This window comes from Podarcis bocagei, assembly GCF_964188305.1.
Source record: "Podarcis bocagei genome assembly, chromosome: Z".
NCBI lineage: Eukaryota > Metazoa > Chordata > Lepidosauria > Squamata > Lacertidae > Podarcis > Podarcis bocagei.
In genome coordinates this window covers 16,584,870-16,606,061 of record NC_138140.1, presented here as the reverse complement: position 1 = coordinate 16,606,061, position 21,192 = coordinate 16,584,870, and the positions used below count along the sequence as shown (strand labels likewise).

Here is a 21,192-nt window from a genome sequence, read left to right as displayed (position 1 = left end):
TTTTTAAAGAGGGAGAATAAGGTTATCAAAAGCTGCTAGCCATGATGGCAGTGCTCTGCCTCCACTGTTGTAGGCAGTATACTTCTGAATGCCAGTTTCTGGGAATTTCAAGTGAGGAGTATGGTGCCGTGGTGCTCAGGTCCTGCTTTTGAGCTTCCTGTTGGGGTATCTGGTGGCCACTGTGAGAACAGGATGCTGAATTAGATAGGCTCCCTTTGGCCTGGCTCTTCTAAGGAGATCTATTGTGATAGCAGAACTTCCATGCCCAGGGGCAGTCTACCTTTGAATCCCAGATGAAGGGAAACAGCAACTGGAGAGGGTATGTTGCACTCAGGTCCTGCTTGCAGGCTCTTCTTCTGTTGTAATCTGTCTGTCTGTCTGTCTTTATTTTTTAAATTTCTATTCCGCTCTTCATCCAAGGATCACAAGATGAATATAGAAACGCAAAAATGTGTAACATAGTGAGACGCCAAAGCAGTTTAAAAGGCCATAGATTGTACAATTAGCCAGATGCCTGTGAGAAGAAGAATGTTTTTGCCTGGCCTTAAAATATATGTAACAGAGGCACCAGGCAGAGCCTCCTTGGGCAGAGCATCCCATAAGTGGGGAGACTCCACAGGAAAGGCCCATTCTTCTGTTGCCAGCCTCCGAACCTCTCACAGAGGAGGTACACTAAGAAGGGCCTTATATGTTGATTGCAGGGTCCAGGTCAGTTCATATGGGGAGAGGCGGTCCTTGAGATATTGCAGTCCTGAACCATTTAAGGCTTTATAGGTCAAAACCAGCACTTTGAATTGTGCCTGGAAATTAATTGGTAGACAGTGTAGTCGGATCAGGATCAGGATCAGACTGTTTTGCCCTGGTGGGCCAGAATTCTGGCCACAGAATTCTGCAGAAGCTGAAGTTTCCGAACTGTCTTCAGAGACAGCCCCACATATAATATATTGCAGTAATTAACCTCGAGGTTACCAGAACATAGACAACAGAAGTTAAGCTATCCCAGTCCAGATGGGACACAGCTGGGCCACCAGCTGAAACTGATGGAAGGCACTCTGTGCCACTGAGGTCAACTGAGCCTCAAGTGACAGCAAAGAATCCAGAAGGACCCCCAAGCTGTGTACCCACTCCTTCAAGGGGAGTGTAACCCAATCAAGAGCAGGTAACCTCTCATCCATCTGGTCTAGGGAATCAGCCACTAACAGTGCCTCAGTCTTATCTGGATTGAGCTTCAACTTGTTGGCTCTCATACAGTCCATTACTGAGGCAGGATCACAGTCCAGCACATCCACTGCCTCACTTGCAGATGTAAAGGAGAAGGAAAGCTATGTGTTATCTACATATTGCTGACTATGTACTACAGAACTCTGGTTCACTCCACTCAGTGTTTTCATGTAGATGTTAAACAGCATAGGGGATAAAATTGAACCTAGAGTAACCCCTGCATTAAAGGCTCCATGTGGCCGAAGAGCACTCCCCAAGCAACATCCTCTGTAAGTAACTATCAAAGTAGGACTGGAACCACTGCAAAATGGTGCCACCCACCCCTAACTTGAATAGCTGCCCCAGAAAGATCCCATTGTCGATGGTATCAAAAGCCAGTGAGAAGATGAAGAGAATTAACAGGGACACATTTCCCCTGCCTCTCTCCCGACAGAGGTCATCATGTAGGCTGACCAAAGCATTTTCTGTGTCCAAACTGGGCCTAAACTCTGATTGAAATGGATCAGTTTCCTCCAAAAGCCCCTTTCCTACGAAGGGGAGATTGACAACAGGCCCCTCTCGCTAGGAGCCACTAATAATCTCCCTGGCCTAGCCAGCTGTCATCTCCCTGCTAGTTTTTATCAGCCAAGAGTTGCAAGGGTCCAGAGCGCAAGTGGTTGCCTTGAGGATCCAAGCACCTTGGAATCCCCCCTCTCCCCAGTTCTTGTACAGAATCCAAAGAGAATCTGGCAGTAGCAGTTGCTGCTGAGCTGACCAACAGGTCGAGACACCATTGCATCATTTCCCCTCTGCCCTCCTCATCCCTTTTTCTTTTTGGTATTGCATATTTTAGATTGTAAGCTACTGGGGCCGGGACTGTCTCCCTCACCTTTTTTTTCTGAATGTGTGTAAAACATTAGGGACGCGGGTGGCGCTATGGGTAAAAGCCTCAGCGCCTAGGACTTGCCGATTGAAAGGTCGGCGGTTCGAATCCCTGTGGCAGGGTTCGCTCCCGTTGCTCGGTCCCAGAGCCTGCCAACCTAGTGGTTCAAGTAGATAAATAGGGACCGCTTACTAGTGGGAAGGTAAACGGCGTTCCGTGTGCTGCGCTGGCTCGCCAGATGCAGCTTGTCACGCTGGCCACGTGACCTGGAAGTGTCTGCGGACAGCGCTGGTTCCCGGCCTCTAGAGTGAGATGAGCGCACAACCCTAAAGTCTGTCAAGACTGGCCCGTACGGGCAGGGGTACCTTTACCTTTACCTTATGTAAAACATTATAGGAAGCTTTCTGATGAAGAGCTGAGGCAAAAAAAATAAAAATGCTTTAAATCATCATCGTCATTGTTGTCATCGTCATCATCATAAACTGTTGTGAGCAATTTGCATGGCAGTGAACTCTATGAGGTGGCTCTAAATGCCTAAGAATCTGTGGGCACCTCTGATGTCTTTTAAATGAGTTGTTGCTTAAATCCATGAATCACTTCCCTCATTGATTTCACTGGGCTGGGTGTATGAATGGAATGTTATCTATGGCTTGAGGGTTTTTTGGTTTTTTTGTTAAACTTCATATCTTAAAAATGTGGTGGCCATTTCACGCTTAGCAAACCCTGTTTTTTTCCTCCCCTTCCAACCTCTTTGATGCCTTGGAGTCTTCCATGTGCCTTTATGGGTTCCCTCTTCCCCCCTGCCTTTTTGGGGCAGGGGGTGGGGAGGAAGAGGACTGGGAGTGTGTTTAAAATGGAATCACTCAAGCTCCTTTCATAAATCTCCTTTTAAGAAGTCCTGAGGAGGGTGTTTCACACATGGAATATCCTCACTGGCCAACTTCCAGGTAACAGAGCCTTTTAAATAAAGGATCTGAAGTGAGGTAACAGTGACAGGGAAGTCTTTACTTGGGGCTTAGCAGAATAGCAGCCAGGCTTTCATAACTCTGGATTTCCTCCTCTGCATACTTAAAAAAAATAAAATTAAATTTGGAGTTTTATTCCTTCAGTTGGCAACTACATTGGCTTGATGGACCAATCTAGAACAAAATCCAGAGTGAGGAACACAAGCCTCTCTCTGCTGCCTTTCTCAGTCATTTCCCTGACCAGCATATCCCATAGAATCATAGAATTGTAGAGCTGGAGGGGAACTCAGGATCATCTAGCCCTGTTCCCTGTAGTGCAGGAATCACAATTAATGAATCCCTGACAGATGACCATCCAACCTCTGCTTATAAACCCCCAACGTAGGAGTATGCATCACCTTCCAAGAGAGTCCATCTTACTGTCAGAAAGTTCGGAATCTCCTTTCTTGTAATTTGAATCCTATGCTCAGGAGCAGGAAAGAACAGCTTGCTCCATATTCCACTTGACAGCCATTTAGATATTTGAAGATGGCTATCATAACTCTTCTTAGTCTTCTCTTATCCAGGCTAAACATGCCCAACTCCCTCAACCATTACTCACAAGGCTTTATTTCCAGACTCTTCATCATCTTGGCCACTCTCCTCTACACAACTTCCAGCTTGCCAATATCTTTCTTAAACTGGGATGCCCAGAACTGGACACAGGACTCCAGGTGGAGTCTGACCAAGGCAGAATGGAAAGAAGGTAGTTGTTGATCTGAACATGAGGCACAAAATGAGCGAGGTTGGATCTGCACTGAAGACGAGCTCTTAAATCCTGAATCTAAAAATCGCCACAGAGCAAGGGATGGCTTTGTAGCCTCTGAATAAAGTGTAAAATAGAGCCCTGTAATTTCTCTAGGAAAGTGTGATGTGGTGGGAGGCAAGTTTGATTAAAAAACAACACTACCATGTGCACTCCTATCACATGACAAAATATTCTTAGCCCCCAAGTGCATTGGACACTGTGTTTTCTACAGCTATTTTCTGGCTCATCGCCCATGAAACGTGATGAGAGGAGAGAAAGGCTCAGCATTCCAAAGAAGCAATTTTCTTGACAAAAGTCAAAGTTATTTGTTGTGTTTATCCTGTATGAGCTTTTGCGGTTCAGTGGAACTTTTCTCACTGTTATTGCCTGGAACTTTTTAGTTTAGAGAGAAGGCGAGTAAGAGGAGATATGATGGAAGTGCATAAAATTTTGCTTGACGCGGAGAGAGTGGATAGAGAAAAGCTTTTCATCCCTTTATCCTAACACTAGAACTTGTGGACATCCAATGAAGCTGAATGTTGGAAGATTCAGGACAAATAATATGAAGTTCTTCATTCAGCACATAAACTGTGGAACTCACTCCCACAGGGAGGCAGCAGGGATGACTTTAAAAGAGGACTGGAGGAACAGAGTATCTATGACTACTAGCTGTGATGGCTATACTCTGCCTCCATGATCAGAGACAGTAATGCTACTGAACTGAGTGCTCTTGCTATTTGGTCCTGCTTGTGGGCTTCCTACTGGAGTATCTGGTTGGCCACTGTGAAAACAGGATGCTGGACTAGATTGGCTCTTGCCCCGATGGAGCAGCCAGGCTCTTCTTGCATTCTATTTCCACTGTCAGAGACAGTATACTTCTACTGTTCTCAGAATCACAAGTGGAGAGTGTTGAGAGTGTTGCTGTTGCTTTTGGGTCCTGTTTGTGGGCTTCCATAGGTGTCTACTGTGAGAGCTGGATGCTGGACTAAATGAACCATTGGCGTGATCCAGCAGGGCTCTTACGTTCCCATCACCTGCTGACCTTAACTTGACTGTGCATCAGTCTGAGCCCTGGAAACCCTCTACAGTTTTGGCAGGGTGGCTCACCACAGGGGCAGGGAAAGCTTTTTTAGCTTAAGGGCCACATTCCTTTCTGGGAAACCTTGTGAAGGCCACATGCCAGGGGTCAGCAGGATCAGATGCAAAAATGAGCAGAGCAGTGAATGCAAATTTTACCTTTCTGTGGCAGGCTAATTTCTACACAATCACATCCTTCTCTATCCAACAATAGCCAGTGTGGTGTAGCAGTTAGAGTGTCACTCATGAATCTCACTGGGTAACATTGTGCCCAGTCACTGCCTCTTAGGGTTATTGTGAGGGTAGAAGGGGGAGGGGTAAACCATGTATGCTGTCACCTCCAGCCCCTTGGAGGAAAGACATGATAGAAATTTAATAAAATAAAATAATAAAAATAAATCCAGGTAAGCAAGATCTCTGAGTGCAAGGATTGCAATCCAGTCAGCCAAAAAGCCCCAACAACACTCTGGGTGCAAAGCAGGGAGGGCGTGTGGCCTGGGGAGAGTACTGAGGGCCAAATAGAGAGTGTTGAGGGGCTGCATTTGGGCCGCAGACCCAAAGTTCCCCACCCCTGACTTAATGCCACAGTCCTTAAGGCTCTCCCCCCCTTTAACACAATGAGTCTTGTGGCACCTTTAAAGACTAAAACGTTTTTATCTCATAAACTTTTTGTGCGCTGCAGTTCAGCAGAAGCAAAGCTGCAGCTCTTAAAACAAAAATATATATTAAATGCAAACCCCACCACCGATTTTCAAGCAGGCTTCAGAAGAGAGAAGCAAAGCCCCTTCTAGGGTATGTAAGAATGTGAATATTTTCTCAGCTGTTTGCAACTCAAGACAGAAAGAGAGGCAGGTCCATCACTGAGAGAGAGGAGTCCTGTGGAGACCGGAGGAACTTGCCAGGGTTAGGCTGAGCTCAGCAGGAAGTGGGATCTGTGGAAGACAGGAGGGCCTTGACACCATTTCTGTTGGCAAATACATGGTGCCCAATGGCCATTTCCCACCTGCACTATTAGAGACAGTGATATTTCTGAATGCCAGTTCCTGGGAATCACCAGTGGGGAGGGTGTTGCTTTTGCACTCATGCCCTGCTTGTGGACTTCCCACTGAGGCATCTGGTTTGCCACAGTGAGGAGAGGATGCTGGACTAGATGTGCCTTTGTCTGATCCCACAGGGCTGTTATGTTCTACCTCCACTGTCAGAGGCAGCGTGACTCTGAATACCAGTTTTTGGGAATCACAGGTGGGGAGAGTATTGCTTTCATATCCTGCTTGTAGGCTTTCATTGGGGTATTTGGTTGGCCACTGTGAGAGTAGGATGCTTGCGCTAGGTTGCCCCACTTTGGCCTGATCTAGCATCAAAGCTCTTCTTTTTTTCTGCCTCTCCTGTTGGGGGCCAGCAATACATTGGAATACCAGCTGAAGGAATCAAAAGTGGGGAGAGTGTTGCTATTGTGCACTTATGTCCGTCCACCTTTTAAGCTTCCCATTGGGGCATGTGGTTGGCTCCCTGTAGCCTGATCTAGCAAGGCGCTTATGTTCTTACACACACTCCACTTCAGGCCTTGCATCCTGATGTCATCCAAGCTTTTGTTTTCCAAGATGTGCTTGGATCAAGCAAAACTGCTCTGCTGGATCCGTTTCCCCGGCTGAACATTTGTTTGGATAACCTTTTGGAATGAAAAGAGGCTCCTCATTAAATGTGGGTTTGGGAAGGGTGCTATTATTCCCTAATAATTCTTGCAACTGCTGTTTTGGAAGCTGGGGGAGGGGGACATGGAGAGCAGGGGATGTTTCACTGTACACCCTTCAGTCGAAATGCATCTGAAAAGATCTGAGCTGGCAAGTTGTGTGTGTGTTTCTTTCAACTGCCCTCAAGACAACTCTGGAGAAATAATGGCTTATTCCTTGTTTAAGCTGCATCCCTGCTGTGTCTAACACTTTGTGCAAAAGTTCGGGCATATATTTTCTATTCCTTTTCTTCTTCTTCCACTTCTTCTCCCTCCTCAGATGTAATTTGATCGCTCAGGCTTGGTCCTCTTAACTCTGGAAGAAGGCTTTTATTAACTGTTTCCTCCCCGCTTGGAGGAGTGAGTTTGTGAAGAGTGCTGCTGTCTGTAACAGGGTATGTCAAGGAAAAGGGCAACCCAAATGATCAAGTGGATGGAGCGACTCCTCTGCAAGGAAAATTTGCAGTGTTTGTGGCTTTTTAGTCTACAAAAAAAAGACAACTAAGAGATTACATGACAAAAGTTTATAAAATTATGCCTGGCATGGAAAAGTGGATAGAGAAAATTTTATCTCCCTATCTCTTATCACCAAAACTTGTGGGCATTCAATGAAGCTGAGCACTGGAATATTCAGGACAGATAAAATAAAGGACTTCTTCATGCAGCATATTGTTAAACTATGGAACTCTTTCCCAGAGGAGGCAGTGATAGCCACCACTTGAATGGCTTTAAAAGAGGATTGGACAAATTCATGGCTATCAACGGCTACTACTCATGATGGCTACTCTCTGCCTCCATAGTTGAGGCAGCAATGCTTCTGAATACCAGTTGCTGTAAACCACAGGAAGGGGAGAATGCTGCACTCAGGTCCTGCTTGCAGGTTGCCCTTAATGGGTATCTGGTTGTCTGCTGTGAGAAGAGGATGCTGGACTAGAAGGGCTGTTGGCCTGATTCAGCACTAACCTACGACCCTTCTCAGCTGAGGCTTACCCCTAGTGGCTATGACACAAAAGTTAGGAATAGACTAGTTTGGCAGAAGTGGGATCACATGCCCAACATCTCTGTATGTCTGAATCTGTTGTGAAAACAGAGAATCTTAAGCAACCCTGGATTCAGCACGCAAGTAGCTGATGGAAATATCTGTGCTCTTGAAAAGGAAATCTGGAATATCAAAGAGACCCACCCATCCTAGATTTTTTGGTTTTGCAAGTAGTGGAAACCAAATTTTCCCTCCTGGTTTTATCGCTCTAATTTGGGCTTGAGGGAAGGGAGCCACGAGGCTCTTTAAGAAGGAGAAGCTGGCATCGAAGCACAAAACTGCTCAGATTTCCTGCTCATCTTCCTTTCTTCGGCATGGAGTGTGTTAACCTTGTTGTCCCTCTCTTGAGCGTTAATAGGGGCAGTCTTAGTAATCCCATTTAGTAATTCCACTGGAATTCTTATGGAATTCTGCATTCCTGCAGCTGCAGCAGTAGACAGACCTCATGCTATGGAAAGCAGGAGGGGTCAGAATTGCTCAGTTTCAGGATATGCTCTTGTGATACTCCCTGCAGTGTGAATACGCTGCAATTTCCCAGAATTGCTGTCCTCAACTTGGGAGGGTCAGGATTGCCCCATGCTCTGTGTTACATAATATTCAGTCTTGTTTTGTTTTTTGGTACCTCTCCCCACTGTTGACAAAGCATTATTTGAAAAATGTTATGATATACCATATAGGTTTTTGGCCCAGTGCTGTGGGGTCCACTCTTCTCTGGTCACTTTCCCCACCCAGATTAACCCACCTACTCAGACAGACAGAAAGGGAGAAAGTGTGCTCACTCTCTTTCACATACTAACGGACACATACTTAGCTTTTCCAAGAAGAAGAAGAGGATTTGATATCCTGCTTTATCACTACCCGAAGGAGTCTCAAAGCGGCTAACATTCTCCTTTCCCTTCCTCCCCCACAACAAACACTCTGTGAGGTGAGTGGAGCTAAGAGACTTCAGAGAAGTGTGACTAGCCCAAGGTCACCCAGCAGCTGCATGTGGAAGAGCGGGGGGGGGGGGCTGTTTGTCAGCCTCCATGAGAAGCACTGGTGGCTACCAGTTTGTGGCTGGATTGTGACTATTATTATTATTATTGAATTTATATACCATCCTATCAGGGTGGTTTACGGAATAAAATCTATCCAGTGGATAGAGTAGCGAATGGATGAGTACCACACTAAATATGTATAGCAAGGATAAAGCTCATGGATAACAGAGACAGGTTAATGAGAAAGGTTCATTTATTTCATAAAAGAAAGGACTTCTTCACACAGTGCACCCACTCCCAAAGGAGGCAGTGATGCCCACCAACTTTGACAGCTTCAGAAGAGGGTTGGGCAAATTTGTGGAGGATAAGGCCATCAATGGCTACTAGCCATGCTGACTATGCTCTGCCTCTGCAGTTGGAGGTGGTAATAAATTTGAATATCAGTTGCTGGAAACTGCAGGAGGGGCAGAGTGCTGTTGCACTTAGGTCCTGCTTGAGGGCTTCCTATAGGGGCACCTGGTTGGCCACTGTGAGCACAGGAGGCTGGACTAGAGGGACCATTGTCTTGATCCTATAGGACTGGTCTTACGTTCCTAATATGGACTCCTTTCTTTCAGCATAGGTTTTTTTTTGGGGGGGGGGAGCAGACGAATCTCCTGGCTTCCATTAGGGTTAGCTTCTATATTCTCACTATATTCTCACTTTTCTTGTCTTTGAGTTCTGTTTTACCATCTCCAGAAAAAAATCTGAGAACTTCTCTCTCATGCTGCTGTGAAGCTAGAAAGCAACAGATAGTTGTCTAAACATGTTTACCCACTACCCACCCCTTAAGAATTTCTAAAGGGCTGAGACCACCACCTGTAGAGTCTCAGCTGACCCTTTTCTAGTGAAGTGTGGGGGAGAATTTCAGTTTTCTTAGCCTTTCAATAAGAAGCTGAGCAGTTCATGCTTGTTGAACCAGTACAAGAACTGGAACACAATGATCTTTCAGAATTCACACTCCTCTGAATTTTGCAACCATGTACTCCATGCAAGCATTAAGTATTAATAAAGAGCCACTGTGGTATGGTGGTTAGTGTCAGACTAGGGCCTGGGAGAGACCAGAATTCAAATCCCCACTTGGTAACCTTGGTCACTGCCTCTCAGCCTCACCTACCTCATAGGGTTGATGTGGGGATTAAATGAGGAGATATAGAACCTTGAGCTCCTTGAGGGGGGAAAAGGTGAGATATAAATGCAATAAATAAGTAATAAAAAACAAAAATGCACAAATTAGAAAAATGTGTACAATGGTACCTCGGGTTAAGTACTTAATTTGTTCCGGAGGTCATTCTTAACCTGAAACTGTTCTTAACATGAAGCACCACTTTAGCTAATGGGGCCTCCCGCTGCCGCCACGCCGCCAGAGCACGATTTCTGTTCTCATCCTGAAGCAAAGTTCTTAACCCGAGGTACTATTTCTGGGTTAGCAGAGTCTGTAACCTGAAGCATATTAACCTGAAGCGTATGTAACCCGAGGTACCACTGTACATTAATGAAGATAATATACAAAAATGCATTAACTAGGGTGAGTTGCTTTGCAAAAATGTGTCTGGTCTTGGTCAAAACTGCATACAGAAATGAGTACGTTAGGAGATACTTACCCTAAAACACTTATGAATTTTCACAATTGCAGTTAGGAGATACTGACCCTAAAACACTGATGAATTTTCACAATCGCAAATCGCTGCAGAAGTGTGGAGAACTGGATTTAGGATTTGGAAAGTGAGAAACTCGAAAGAAACTGAAATTGTTAGTTTCATTCCTCCCCTACTCTGCTTGGAAAGCGGAGCCATGAGGGGTTAACATGGGATGGGCGTTCCTTTCCTGATGTCACAAAGTCAGACAACCAAAGCCTGAAGGGGGCCCTTTGTTGGCAGTTGAATGTATGCAGCCTCTGCTTGAGTTGGATGTAGGACGGAGCTGGAAAGTGGGATGGCAAAATTTGGGAGCTCTTATTTGGAGTAATTCATCATAATAGAAAATCAAAGAATCATAAAAAATGGATGATCCACTGCTTTGACTTCTTCAGTTAACAGTTTTTTAATGAAGGCTGGATTTGTAGCCTTTTTGTGTGTGTATGTACCGGAGGGAACTTTTGTGTGAAGTTTTCAAGAGGAGAAGAGGAGGAGGAGGGGAGGAGACAGCAAGCCTACAAAACCAAGGGCCTTGCTCTAACCGATGAAAATGTTGGAGATCTGCCTGAAATTAGTGGGTTGCAAGTCGAAAAAGGGTCTCTCTTCATCATCCAGTTGCTACTTGGAAGGTGAGTTCAGAGCTGCAGGGTCATTTGGTGGGAGGGAGGAGAGGGAGTAGTTAATCTGTCAGGAGGGCCCCACAAAAGCAGAATTCTTAACTCCAGACTCACTTTGCCTAAGCCTCTGTTCAATTGTGCTTGTGCTTTTCCAGAGAGGGGCCAGCTGCATTGATAGGGGACTGTGCTGGAGGACTTCAGAGGGCCCTTCCCCAGAGTTAGCCTCCACTTGATGGTTTTAGTCCTTGCATGAGGGGTAGGGGGAGCTGTTGGGGGTGGGGTTGGCGGCATCAAAGAAGAAGCTTATTTTTTAAGCAGTTTCTGTGTAACTTTCAAACCAGGTGATTTTTATTAACCACAATGTACAAAAAGTGTGTCCGATTCTCTTCCATTTATGGTTGGAAACTGACGAGAGCTCACTGACAATCTGGTAACAAAACCACATATCTGTGCCTTGGGCTTCTTTCTTGCCGGGAGCAGCCCAAGAGGTTGCTTTTCAGAGGAGAGGATGAAGCCACCCGGGCCTTTGAAGAAGAATTTTAAGTGAGACCCATTCTTGCAGAGAGATTTGCATCAATTGATCCAGAAAGTTTATATGTACGTGTGTCTTGGGGTTGTGTAGTGCTGTTAGTTTGTTTTTTAATTCTTCCTTTTTGACGCAGATATTTTATTTGCATCGTTTAAACTTCACTTCTGTTGGCCTTCTACATCTTTTAACTTCACATATATTCTTTGGGACATGTCCTTAAGATCAGCACAAGACGTTAAAAAAAAAAAGCCTTGCACAAGATCTAGAAGTGAAAAGACAACCTTTTAAAAAAAATTCCATACCAGTAGTGTAAGGAATTGGTAATATAGCTATACTCTTCCTTTGGAATATTAGAGCTCAGGATTCAGTTTTCAACTTGTGTCACCAATTGTTCATTTGGACTTGGTCAAGTTCTTTAACCTTTTGTCCCAGTTCCCCCAGGGATCAATGGCACGTTTTCCCCCATCCAGATTTTTTATTCTTTCTCTTCTGGCATTGTTTGGACTGTTCAAGCAGACCATGGCTTTCTCTTCTTTTCTTCTAGGGCTTTGGACAGTGGGTTGGCTGAGGCTTTTGGATGTGGCTCATATACAAACATCATGCATGCCAGGAGCCTCCTCTTGTTCATCAGTTTAGCAAGCGGAAATGAGTCCCCGTGACTTCCTTGAGCCAGTCAGCAATATCTGTTTCTTGGAAGGTTGGCCAGTGAATTCTCCACAAAAATAGTTCTGAAAAGTGGATCATAAAAGCAGATCTTAATAAGTACCTTCAGGGCAGGAATTGTGGCCTGCTTGTAATCATTTGTTATATCCGGGGTTCCAGCAGTTATTGAGTTTGATTTTCAACACCGAGCAAAAGCAAAGGCACCCCCCCTTTACTCAAAATTTCCATCTTCTCAGTCAATTCTGCTTTTTTTAAAATAGAAAAAAATGCCATCTTATTGTAACAGTTGTCTGCCATTAACGTAAGTTCTACTTGGAGTAGAGCGGGGACACAAAGAATCAGGGCTGGGAGAAAAATAAACACATTTGTAATGCGAAACATTTATAGGAGCATTCATTAAAAAATAATTATCAGGCACTGGCTCTATGGAACATTAAGGTGAAAGGGATGGGAGGAAGGAATACTGGACACCTAGGAATGCAGATCTGACTCCTAAGAATCGGGACCCTATGCTATGTCGTTCCATAGCCAGCTATCTAGGTTGGGAAAAGGTTGAAGGGTCCTGGGTCAAGATCCCTTCAACAGCTCCACAGAGTATTATTATTATTAATAATAATATATTTCAATTTATATACCACCCTTTATCAAAAGATCCCAGGGTGGAGTATAGCATTAAAAACATATTAAAGAACATCAATGATAGAAACAAAGTAAAAAGCATATTGACAGACAGCATAATAATAATAATAAGATAATAATCATCATAATAGTCCCCCCCACACTTTTACATGCCATAGATTATTTAATAGCCATAGGCCTGGGTAGATAGGAATGTTTTTGCCTGGTACCTAAAGACATGTAATGATGGCGCCTGGTGAACCTCTTTGGGGAGAGCATTCCATAGTCAGGGAGTCACCACAGAAAAGGCCTGTTCTTTGTTGCTACCCTCCAAACCTCTCTGGGAGGGGGGAAATAGAGAATGGCCTCAGATGACAAGTGCAGGGTCTAGGTTGGTTTGTATGAGGAGAGGCGGTCCATACGGTATAGAGGTGCTGAGGTGTATAAGGCTTTATACGTCAACATCAGCACTTTGAATTGGTCCTAGAAACTAATCGGCAGCCAGTGCAGTTGTGTCATAATTGGCACACACCGTACTCTTAAGCTTCTGTTAGAGCTTTTCAGGCTGTCAGAACCCAACAGATGCTTGCCATTATGTTTCGACCATTGACTTTCTTGACTAGACCACTGTAATTCTCTGTGTGTAGGACTGTTCTTGAAGACTGTCCAGAAACTTTGGCTGGGGCAAAATAAAGCTGCTAGAATAGCCATGCCAGTGGTGAGGACCTTCCAGTCTCTGTGACTAATGAATGCTACCTGGTTGTTTTGGCTAGGCCAAGAAAATGCCACCTATTCTACATCTGAAGTGGGGTGTGGGGCAGAGAGAGACATGGCTGGCCGAAAGGGGGCTTGCAGTTATCATTGATTAGAAGCATGTGAAAATCTATGTGCACCAACAATCAGCTGATCAATTTAGCTTTCAAAGCAGTTTGAACATTGTAACTTGCAGCCGTTTTGCATTAGTTATATTGGTTGCCAGTTTGTTTCCAGGCTGAATTTAAAGTACAGTGGTACCTCTGGTTGCGAACGGGATCCGTTCCAGAGCCCTGTTCACAACCTGAAAGGAACACAACCCCCTTCTGCACGTCTGTGCACGCGCAGGTCACGATTCGCTGCTTCTGCACATGCACATGACGTCATTTTGCGCGTCTGTGCATGCACGAGCGGCGAAACTGGGAAGTAACCCTTTCCGGTACGTCCGGGTCACCACAGGATGCAACCTGAAGCAAACATAACATGAGGTATGACTGTACTGTATCTGCTTTCCATGCAGAATGTTCCTGGTTCAACCCCCAGCAGCATCTCCAGGTAGGGCTGGGAATGCCACCTTCCTAATACCCCGGAGAGCCACAGGCTGTCAATGTAGACAGTATTGAGGTAGATGGACCAATCATCCAACTCTATATAAAGAAACTTTCTATGTTTAAATGCATAATACAAAAGGGGACGCAGATTTACATAAAAGGCAAATTTAGAAATAATGAATGAAGCAGGGGTGGCCAAATGCTCCAGATGTTGTTGGACTCCCATAAACCCCAGCCAGCATTGCCAATAGTCAATGGGATGGGAGTTCTAGCTGAGCAACATCTGAAAGTCCAAAGGTTAGCTCCCTTTGTTTTATAAAGAAATACAGCACATTTTCTCACTCCATATCTGTAAGGGTATGTATATAGAAAAAGATAGATGGATAGATCCTGCTCTATTGTACCATAGCTGTGTGCCTGTTCAGCCTGCTGTCCTGGTGCTAACTGCAGATGAGCAACTTCAGGGCCTCTTCTGCTGTCCCAGACTTTCCTATAAGATGTAAGGTGGTGGGCACCAATAGAATGTCTTTAAAAGAGGATTAGACAAAGTCATGGAGTAGTAAGGCCATCAATGGCTGTGTTCTCCCTCCACAGGCAGAGGCAATCTGCCTCTGAATACCAGTTGCTGGGAGTCACAAGTGGCAAGAGTTGCTGTCAGGCTCAGGTCCTGCTTGTGGGCTTCCCATTTGGGCATCTGGTTGCCCATCATGAGAACAGAGGCTGGACTTGATGGTTCATTTCAGCAGAGCTCCCTATGTTCAGACCTACTGTGGTACCAGAACCTCCATGCTCAGAGGCAGTCTCTCGCTGTATACCAGTTACTAGGAATCACAACTGGGGAGAGTGGAGCTGCAGTCAGGTTCTACTTTGTGGGCTTCCCATTGTGGCATTTGTTTAGCCACTGGGACCAGAATGCTTTACTGTATGGGTCCCCTTTGGCCTGATCCAGCAGCCAACCTCTTATTATGTTCTTATGGCCAGATAGCCGTTTAAATTGAGGACTTCTCTCTGTCAAGGAAAGCACATGGTGTGTCCCCCACCATGTTGCAGGTCTCTCAAGAGCAGGGGTCAGCAAACTTTATCAGCAGGGGGCCGGTCCACTATCCCTCAGACCTTGTGGGGGGCCGGACTATATTTTGGAAAAGAAAAAAGAGAATGAATTCCTATGCCCCACAAATAACCCAGAGATGCATTTTAAATAAAAGCACACATTCTACTCATGTAAAAATACGCTGATTCCCAGACCATCCGCAAGCTGCATTTAGAAGGCAATTGGGCCGGATCCGGCCCCCGTGCCTTAGTTTGCCTACCCATGCTCAAGAGTTTTAAGCAGAGGTTCCCAAACTGAGGCTTGAATGTTTCTTGTTTCAAGACTTCAACTTCCTCCAGTGCCAGGGCTCTTTATTGCCCTCCTTTGATGTAGCCACTGTCTGCATGGAGATAATTAAGCATTACAGAAACACCAGTAGAAAACATTACTCCAATTGTTATTGTTGTTTAAATTACAAGAAAGTAGTTTCTGATTAATCCTTAGGAAGAATGTTCTGATAGTAAGAGCTGTTCAACAGTGGAACGGACTCCTTCGGAAGGTGGTGGACTCTCTCCTTCCTTGGAAGTTTTTAATCAGAGGTTGGAAAGCCATCTGTCAGGGATTCTTTAACTGTGATTCCTGCATTGCAGGGGATTGGACTAAATGACTTTTGGGGTTCCTTCCAACTTTACAATTGTATGATTCTATTCCATACCTGGATATGAAAGACACTGCAAACTCTCAAGCCTTGTCTGACTGTTCAGCAGACAGAATAAACAAGTGGAAGGTGTGATGAATTGCTAAACTACAAACTGTATATACTGATCAAAGCCTTGTAGCTTATTTGAGTTATCTGACACTGCGTTCAGCAATCAGGTGGAATTTATCACAGCATAGTGACCATGTGACTGTGCCTCTTGCTTTGCCTTTATTGGGAGGGTGTGGGTAGAGAACCTCTGATTTTTGCACTGGCAGAACGTAGCCCTTGGTTCAGAGGTTAAGAGTTGCGTTGGTTGGGAAACTGCCCTACTAGAAAAACCAACTAACTAACTGAAACTATCACAGGGACAAACAAAGGAGGGTGCCTTCACCCCATCACATACACACGCCTAGAAGACTATGACCACCCCCCAAAAAAACCCCACATACGAATCAATATGGTTACCTTAACCCAGCAACACCGCCCCCCCCCCAATCAAAACACACTGCAGCCAATCAACAACAACCAACCATGCCCTGGGCCCTCTGATCTCTCCTCTGCTAGCAAAAATAAGGCACCTATCCACGCAACACTTGCAAAAAACCCCCACTCATATACTCTGTAAAGGATGAAAGGATTTTTAAAATAACATTTTTATGAAGTCTCCAAAAACATTCTAAGGCATTTATCACCATATACATTTTTTTTAACATCCAAATTTTCTTATTGACTTCCCACCCCATCTTCTTCATAAAGAATGAAAGTTTACTATCCCTCTCACCCTGCTTCTTTTTTTCTCCCCCTCTCTCCACTCTTCTCTTTCTCCCTCAGCCCCACATTGCCAGCAACAAAAAGGTCTCAAATTGACTGTAATTGGCTTGTATGAAATACTCTATGACTTGAAAACAGAGACACTGAATGTACTTTTGTTACTCATGGAAAATCTTTTAATACAAATTGATATTTAGAAAAGATTTGCATTGGTTGCCCTGTCCACTTTTTGCCTCTAATCCCATTCCTCACTGGTGCCATGCAGCCCCTGGAAGGTTGTCCAAGAGGGGAAGTGGTCCTTGGGGTGGAAAAAAGCTGAAAAAACAGTGATGGAAATAGTGTAGGGCAAGAACATCTTGGGAAATATGAAAGACACATCCACACACACACACACACACACACACACACACACTTTGAGATCTGTCACTAATGCTGAGCTCAGGATACCATCATTTTGTGACACACGATTAGGTTTTGCTAGGAGCTGGGCTTCTTCAGTTTTGTCCTGAGGTTGTGAAATGTTCCCTCTTGGGAGACTTGCTCATCCCCTTTCAGAGACTGACAAAAACATTCTTTAGTCTGCCTAGACCCGTTGATCTGCTCTTTTAAAAGTTTTATTGGGTTTCAACTGGGCTAAATGTTGTGTTTTAATCATCGTGGCAGTGTATTAGATGTTTTGTGTCAAAAACAGCTTTGATAACTACCGTTAAGAAGTAGTTGGAAGGACAGTTCCACAGTGGCAGAGCATCTGATTGGCATGCAGAAGGTCCCAGGTTCCATCCCCAGCAGCATCTCTATGTAGAGCTGGGAAAAGACAATCCCTGAAACTCTGGACAGCCACTGCCAGTCAGTGTTGACAGTATGGAGCCAGATGGACCAAAAGTCTGATTTTATATGAAGCAGCTTCATGTATTCTTAATTCAGCTCTTTATTCAGAACCATGATGACTAGAATCTTTCTTTGGGGGGGGGGCATAGATGAATGGTAAAAATGCCTGTTTTGCATGTAGAAGGTGTCAACTTCAATCTCTGGCATCCCCAGTAGGGCTGGAATAAAACTCCCAGACCCAAACCCTGGAGAGCTGCTTCTGCCAGTCAGTGTAGACAATGGTGAGCTAGCTGAACCTAGGGTCTGACTCCACATAAGGCATCTTCCTACATCCCTAGTGGGTAAATAGTTTTGTGAATTGTGGTGGATTTTTGTTTTTGTTTTAAGCCATCCTTGCTAGCTCAAGCAATATTGCTCCCTAACAAAGTGGTTTCCAAAGTGGAATTTCCTGGGGGGGGGGAGGCACTGAGAGGCAAGGGGGAGGCAGGGGTTGCTGGAGTATCAGACTTTGAAAAGCTAGTGTCACTAGATCAAGTCATCAGTTTGGTTGAATTAATCAAACTGAGAAGTTTGAATTGGCGCACAGTTTTACTAAATGTGCAATTGTTACTGTTTTTAATTTTATTGTGTTGGTATCTTCCTTAGTGGCTTGTGCAAACTCTTTTTCTGAACAATGCTTTTTCTAGGGTAGGGTAGTGGGCACTGGGGATGAGTTTATGGAACCATGGGGGTAGTGGCCCGAAAAAAAGTTGGGGAACTACTGTGTTTGTGGTGCTTAATCAAAACACCCCCATTATGGCTTCTACAAGGGTTGTCTCTCCCCCCTCCCTTCCTGCTTGATTCCACCTGGTAAATATTATCTTAAGAGGTTTGAAGAACCAAATGGTTGACAGCTGCAGCTCCCACCCTTTCTAGCTCTCCTCTTTCTTCCCAGTTTGGATACTTCTTCGCACCCCCTTTTTGCATTGTGAAAAGGAATAGATCAGATGTGGGGGGGTGCTGCTGTCTGTTCTTACTGCAGATGTGGTCTCAACAAACGAACTGCATCCATATGTCTCGAAGAGAGGATAAAATTAACTTGCTCTCGCTGTATTTTTATTTTAAAACACAAGTTACTTTTAAAGCAGAGAATTTTTCCATCAAAGCAAAAGCTAGTTCTTATAAAAACTTAGCTCAAATGGAGCAGAGAAGGTGTGGTTGTTGGGGAACCCTCCCCAATTCAGTGCGCCCTGGTTAAAAAAAGCCCCCAAAAATTTGTAACCAGAGAAGTGATTTCTTTCACTGCCAGCCATTAGATTCTGTAGACATTCCTGTATGGTGAAAGTATCTTGTTACAGTAACCCCAGAGTGGCCTAGTGCAGATTTGACGTTTGCTGTGGTTCTTAGAAAATGCTGGGCTCTTTCTCTACGTGATTTACAAGGATATGTTTTTGAGCCAGATTCCAATTTCCGTAATTGGGAGAAATGAAGCATTATCTATACCCACCCACCCAAATTCAGTTCTGATCAAAATACAACAGATGAAATCCAGTACCAAAAAAGTGCACAGTTTGTGCTGTTTGAACCCTTAATGCAGAAAAGTTGCAGCATTTTGGAATATTTAAGTCACACCCAAACTATACATTTAAAGTGATGTAAACAAAATCTGCTCCCTTTCCCTTATGGGGTATCTAAGAGCCCGTAGAGAGTCCTTAAGTGGGTTCCCTATCGGTAGAAGAAAATAACAGAGGAGAACCAGAGAATATTGAGAAGCAAAGTGGCTAGTAAGCCTGATCTTTATTGAACTGTTGTAACAGCACACCACATGCAAGAGGAAGGAGCAACCCAGAACAATGGTGTGCAAGCCCTTATATAGACTTTTTGAAATTGCCTCCCTGTAAGCTTAAGGCCACCCCCCCAATACATCATACATACATACATACATACATACATACATACATACATCACAGAAGGGGCGGTCTACAGCAGAATCCTAAGGCCAGGATACCTGATAATGGTCACTGATTGCATTACCTGGACAGTCTGGCTACACTTTTGTGATGGTTAATACTTTAGTTCCTGAATCCAGGTAACAGGCTTACCCTATTCATACCCAAATGTGCCCTTAAGGCAGGATTTTGTGAGCACAGAGACAATAGGGAGGCTTTTCCTATTCCCATCCAAACTGCACAGGAATATTTGAGGTGACTGAAAGAGTCAAAATGGCTTTAGGACTGTTTTCCTATACTGTTTCAGACATGTGGGGGGGTGTATCTGTCTTTGCCTGGTACATTTATGAACATTTATTTTATATCTTAGACCTTATAATTCTTATAACAAAAGCATTCTAGTTCCATGTTAACAGACAGAGCTTCCACTCTAGAAATCCTGGGAACTGTAGTTTGTGAAGAATGCTGACCTCACAGACTTACAGGTTCCAGCAACCTTAACAAATGTTTACCTAGATTCTCCATGGCTGTTAAAGTGCTTTAGGAATGCTTTAAATGCAGGGCATGGAGATGACCTAAGTTTAGAGAAAATCTGAGTAAGAGGTGACATGATCGTTCTGATAGTTTAGAAATACACAATCACTTTGAGGTCCTCTCCCCTAGCATGGAAGACGAAGAGCAGACTCCATTTGAGGATCTCTCCCTCATTTCAGTCGATCAGGTATATGAAGACGAGCAGCAAAGTCAGTCCTCAGGGAATGTGCAGGCGACCTTGGAACGGACAGCTCATGGAAGAACCCCGACCAAACCTAAGAGGAGGCGTGTAGTAGTGATAGGGGATTCCCTACTGAGGGGAACAGAAGCAGTGATCTGTGGGCCTGACAAGATGTCTCGGGAAGTGTGCTGTCTCCCCGGGGCTAAGATCCAAGATGTAACTGAACGACTGCAAGGAATCATAAAACCCACTGACAAATACCCCTTCCTCTTGGTTCATGTGGGAACCAATGACACTGCAAGCAATAGCTTCCAGAAGATCAAAAGAGACTACGAGGCTCTGGGCAGGAAATTGAAGCAATTAAATGCACAAATTGTCATCTCATCTGTCCTCCCAGTTGAACGATGAGGCCCAGGGAGAGAGGGAAAAATAGTGGAAGTGAACAGCTGGCTTCGCAAATGGTGTAAACAGGAACGGTTTGGATTCTTAGATCATGGACTGCAGTTTCTTGAAGATGGACTTCTGGCAAGCGATGGGCTGCACCTCACAACGTTTGGGAGAAATGTTTTTGCCAAAAATCTCAGAAACCTCATCAGGAGGGCTTTAAACTGACTAATGTGGGGGAGGGAGACAGTGCTCCTGAAGGTAGGAGTCTATCAATTGATGAAGATGATCATCCAAATGTCATAGACCAAATGGAGCAAACAGCACGCAGACCTAGTGGTGGGAGGAAAAAATCCTTAAATAAGAGACATGGGGGAATGATTAATGGACTTCAATGTCTGTACACTAATGCGCAAAGCATGGGAAATAAACAAGATGAGCTTGAGCTCTTGGTACAGCAAACTAAATATGACATAATAGGCATCACTGAAACCTGGTGGGATAAGTCCCACAATTGGAATGTAATAATGGGGGGATACAATCTATTTCGGAGAAACAGACCAGACAAGAAAGGAGGAGGAGTGGCGTTATATGTCAGGGATGTGTATACCTGTGAAGAGATCCAAGATTTAGAACCTCAAAGCCAAAGTGAGAGCATTTGGGTCAAAATTAAGGGAGAGAAGAATAACAGAGACCTTATTGTGGGAGTTTACTATAGATCCCCAAGCCAAACGGAGGACATAGATGATTCCTTCCTGGAACAGATGGCCAA

General features: G+C 44.5%; 1 protein-coding gene across 2 annotated transcripts in view; it reads left to right on the top strand.

Moving 5' to 3' along the window:
* The window catches only part of ABL1 (ABL proto-oncogene 1, non-receptor tyrosine kinase), a 127,877-nt gene that overhangs the window by 40,236 nt on the left and 66,449 nt on the right, over window positions 1–21,192 (top strand). The window contains exon 1 of one of the 2 annotated variants that reach the window (XM_081179189.1): window positions 10,581–10,962. The exons of the other annotated variant lie outside the window; for it this stretch is intronic. Within the exon in view, the coding sequence (XP_081035315.1) occupies window positions 10,878–10,962 (85 nt within the window). The 5' untranslated portion in view covers window positions 10,581–10,877. Of the gene's footprint in view, window positions 1–10,580; window positions 10,963–21,192 lie in introns of those variants that run through there. 2 annotated transcript variants of the gene reach the window in all.